General features: G+C 41.8%; 1 protein-coding gene across 2 annotated transcripts in view; it reads left to right on the top strand.

Annotated features, from left to right (window-relative positions):
- Positions 1-208: 208 nt before the first annotated feature.
- Abcd2 (ATP binding cassette subfamily D member 2) overlaps positions 209-4,772 on the top strand; it is a 44,919-nt gene continuing 40,355 nt past the window's right edge. The window contains exons 1-2 of one of the 2 annotated variants that reach the window (XM_029531074.1): positions 209-1,488; positions 3,109-3,286. In XM_029531074.1, coding sequence (XP_029386934.1) covers positions 550-1,488; positions 3,109-3,286 — 1,117 coding nt within the window. In that variant the 5' untranslated portion in view covers positions 209-549. Of the gene's footprint in view, positions 1,489-3,108; positions 3,290-4,772 lie in introns of both variants that reach the window. The other variant, XM_021216766.2, reaches the window with a different exon arrangement.

Here is a 4,772-nt window from a genome sequence, read left to right as displayed (position 1 = left end):
CTTTCTCTCTGGGCTCATTAAAGCTGCTGCAACCCTTCCTTCCCTCTGCCCTTCCCCTTTGTAGAAATCTTAGAGACGGGATGTATATTCTGAAACTTCTGAGGGTTTCTAAGTGCCGCTGAGCATGCTCAGTAGCTCTAAGGGAGGGTTTGTTCTCCAGCAGCTGACCTCATTCGACCTCTCCAGAAATAGATATTTAACTCTCTGAACTCCTGTTTAAGTATAGGATTTGTTTTGGCTCTCTCTTCGTTTTTAAGGTTCAAAGGGAAGAGGCGAGGAGTCCAGGGGTCTCACCGCCCACGCAGCCAATGAGAAGCCTGTGGGTGGAGCCTGGCCAGCTCTGGCTGCTGAGGGACTCGCCCCCGGTGGATGCGGTGGAGTTTGAGCTTTGCTGCGTCCGTCACTGAAGAACAAAATAAGAATAAAGGAGACAAGCTGCAGAGCATGGGAGGCTGTGAGGTCTTCTGAAACCTTTGCTGGGCTTTCCGCGGAGCATGAGCTTTTAAAACGAATTTTTTTTCAAAGAAACCCATTTGTGTAGCTGGAAAAATGATACACATGCTAAATGCAGCAGCCTATCGGGTGAAATGGACCAGATCCGGTGCTGCTAAAAGGGCTGCCTGCCTGGTGGCTGCGGCATACGCTCTGAAAACCCTCTACCCCATCATTGGCAAGCGTTTAAAGCAGCCTGGCCACAGGAAGGCGAAAACAGAAGCTTACCCGCCTGCAGAGAACAGAGAAATACTGCATTGCACGGAGATCATCTGTAAAAAACCTGCACCGGGACTAAATGCAGCTTTCTTCAAACAGCTACTAGAACTTCGGAAAATCCTCTTTCCAAAACTTGTGACCACTGAAACGGGGTGGCTCTGCCTCCACTCGGTGGCTCTAATCTCAAGAACATTTCTGTCTATTTATGTGGCTGGTCTGGATGGGAAAATCGTGAAGAGCATCGTGGAAAAGAAGCCTCGGACTTTCATCATCAAATTAATCAAGTGGCTTATGATTGCTATCCCCGCTACCTTTGTCAACAGCGCTATCAGGTACCTGGAGTGCAAACTGGCATTGGCCTTTAGAACTCGCTTAGTAGACCATGCCTATGAAACCTATTTTGCAAATCAGACTTATTATAAGGTGATAAATATGGATGGGAGGCTGGCAAACCCTGACCAGTCTCTTACCGAAGACATTATGATGTTCTCGCAATCTGTGGCTCACCTGTATTCCAACCTTACCAAACCTATTTTAGATGTCATTCTAACCTCCTATACTCTCATCCGGACAGCTACATCCAGAGGAGCAAGCCCTATAGGGCCCACCCTGTTAGCAGGACTTGTCGTGTATGCCACTGCTAAAGTACTGAAAGCTTGCTCGCCCAAATTTGGTTCGCTGGTGGCTGAAGAAGCCCACAGGAAAGGTTACCTGAGGTATGTCCACTCCCGAATCATAGCCAATGTGGAAGAAATTGCCTTCTACAGAGGACATAAGGTAAGACAGACATTAAAGCAACGGGTGAAATGTGAGACTGTTCAGGCACTGCACTGCTAGATACCATCTGTTGTCTTGTTGACAGACCCACTTTCTGAGCATTTTACAATCCCCCGGTGGCTAAATCGTGCTAAAATACATGGGCCCTTTAAATCACCAGCCGGGCAAGAATTGAAGAGTCCAAACTTCTCTGAAGTTTCATGAGAATAAAATGTCTGTTCTTTTTTAAGTAAGTGGTCTTCATTGCCTCTGTTACTCGGGTATGACTGTACTAAATGAGCTCAAAGGTTTCTTCTTAAGACTTAAGTGCTAACTTGGTGAAGGGTTCTGCACATTGTGAAGTAAATGCACTTTTGGAAACTGAGAGTAAACCTCTTTGGATTGAGATGGAGATGTTAGGGGACTATGCTTTGTCGTTCTTTTGTGTTGGGGGGGCGGGCGGGGGAGATAACTGCTTTCAAAAAACAGTTCAGAGAGTTTTGCAAGACTCATCAATGAGAGTGGTGTGCAGATTAGGAAATGTAGAGGAGTGTCTAATGAAATGGCCTTTATTTTTACCTTTTCCTGAGGACATAATTTTGACAGAGATAATTAAATTTTGCCTAGGAGAGGAGCAAAAACTAAGATTAGAGAGGACGGGAGTAGGAAGGCGCACTGGGGTTCTATTTTTAAATGGTTCCTATCTTCAACAGTTGAATAATTAGCCCAGTTATGTAAAATTGTGGTGTCTTAGAGTGGCTTTAGAATGTTGAGTATGATATAAATTGGGGATGGGGACATCTGAAATACAATACCAATGGTTTGGCAAGATATAGAGAAGTATTTTAAAATATAGTTCAATTACCAAGCAGAATGGCGTTCCCTTTAAAGCATCAAGAATTGTCATTGTTTCTTTCTCAATTGCAGAAGCAATCCAAAGGGGAAAAAAATCTAAACTAATTTAGGACTTCTATTCCTACTTGGGATTCGCTTTATGTGCTGTGTCCTGATTTGGGTTTTTTGTTTGTTTGTTTGTTTGTTTTTGTTTATTTTTGAAACATTGAACTCAGTGTAAATTAGTAGATTCTTCACTCAAAAGACAAAATCTGGGAAACTAAGCCAGTTCAAAACAGTATAGTTATATACGTTGTGTTTGGTTTGGGTTATTTCTGGTGTTCTCAAGAGTGATGTGGGTTTAACAAGGCTTACTTGTATCTTCATAAAATATTATTTAATTTTAACATCTTAAAATTTGAAAATTATAATTATAACTTTTTCCCTTCCTCCCTTTCTCTCCCTCTTTCTCCCTCTCTTTCTTTCTGTCTAACTGTTGAGAATCATACCCAGTGCCTTGTTATGATAGCAATGGCTAGTGTCCTCATACTGAGCTATGTTCCTGTCTCACTCATGTGTATTTCAAACAATATTACATGTACCAGATAATATGTTTTCATACGTAATACTAAATTATGACTAATTCTAATATTTAGTTACATTTATTAGTTGTAGAAATGTATCAACAATGGCTATACTAAAAACAGCAAAATAATATATCTACATCATGGAAGAGAATGTTACACAATGACAATGTTTATTTCCATAGCGCATGCTGGATTCATTCTTCTCTCTCCTCCTTTTTAGGTAGAAATGAAGCAGCTGCAGAAATGTTACAAGGCGTTAGCTTACCAGATGAACCTGATTTTATCCAAACGTTTATGGTACATCATGATAGAACAATTCTTGATGAAGTATGTGTGGAGCAGCTGTGGACTAATTATGGTGGCTATACCTATTATCACTGCAACGGGCTTTGCAGATGGTGGTAATAACATTCATGCTTAATCTTAAATATACGCTTAACATTGTTTCTCTTGAAGATGGCATTGCATGTCCCATGTGTTACTGTGTAGACAGTTAGCCTCTGTAGTTACTTGTACTCAGAAACAGTGACAGGTTTTAATGTTCAATAATCAGACCCCCAGTATGAAAGAAGCAACAGGCAGCTCAAGGGACCTTACCACTGAGGTCTGTGACATAGTATCTCTGGAAGGCTACCTGGAGCAATTTCAATTATACTGTTCAATGACTTTTCAGTTTACATTTAACCACAAATCAAATCAGTATCTTCAGAAAGAGTATGGCATAGGCATACCTCATGGTTCGTTCTTAACATCCCAGAGAATTAAGCATATAAGTTTTCTTAAATGCTTAATATAAACTGAACTTATCCTGATTTGTGATTTGAACGCTGATTGGCTACTTTAGATAATCAGAAATGCTATTTCAGGGCGCATGTAATCATCCTGGAATGGGTTCTCCTCTATTTGTAGTAATACAGACATCTTCCCATTACACGATTTGGTGATGTTTAGGGGATGGGACTTACCAAGCTGCAGTTACCTAATTCGATCCTATCCCTGTCTCTACCAGTTTTTACCAACATCCCCCCCCCCTCGCCTTTGGGTGTAATTAAGGAAGGTAAGGGCAAGAGAGACAATGTTGTGGTGCTCTTTCTGTATGAAAGTTTGACTCTTTACTGGCAGGACTGAAGGGGTTACAGGTAGAGTTCAGCTTCCACAGGTTCTTATTCAAGAATTCAGCCAAGCGCAGAGCAGAAAATGGAGTCTAAACCAAAAACAGAAAAAAAAAATCTGTTCATGATCAACACATACCTTTTATTCTCTACAGAGCTCACTGTAATGACTGTTTCCATAGCCTTTGCAACACATGAAGTATTGCAGATAATCTGGAGATATTTAAAGAACACGGGATGATATAAACCCTGTATTCACTCCAGTGATTTCTCTAAGCAACTTGGCATAGGTAGATCTCAGACTCTTTAGGGTCCCTGTACCTGTCTCCCCATTCCCCACAGATAAGAAAGAATAGCTATAACTGATGAAGAAGGATTTTCTGTTCTCCAAAAATCAAATATCGCCCCCCCCCCTTAGAAACTAGTTGATCAAAACTTTAGGAGTGAGCCAAAAGCAGACTGTTGAGAGATTGATTTCAAACTTGGCCCCAGTGATTCCCACTGAGGCCCTCTTAGTCTCATCAAACTCTCCCAAGTCTTGGCTCCCTCTTCTGGAAAAGTAAAAGAGGAAAGGCTACTTCAGAGGGGCTTTTGAGACTTAGCACAGAGATGCTTATGAAGAGCATAGCTGTTGTGCCTGACGTGTGGTAGTTGTTATTAGAAAACAGAAGACAGGGGCTGGTGAGATGGCTCAGTGGGTAAGAGCACCCGACTGCTCTTCCAAAGGTCCGGAGTTCAAATCCCAGCAACCACATGGTGGCTCACAACCATC

The sequence above is a fragment of the Mus pahari genome, chromosome 17 (genome assembly GCF_900095145.1).
Source record: "Mus pahari chromosome 17, PAHARI_EIJ_v1.1, whole genome shotgun sequence".
Taxonomy (NCBI): domain Eukaryota; kingdom Metazoa; phylum Chordata; class Mammalia; order Rodentia; family Muridae; genus Mus; species Mus pahari.
This window is presented reverse-complemented; position numbering and strand designations above follow the sequence as displayed.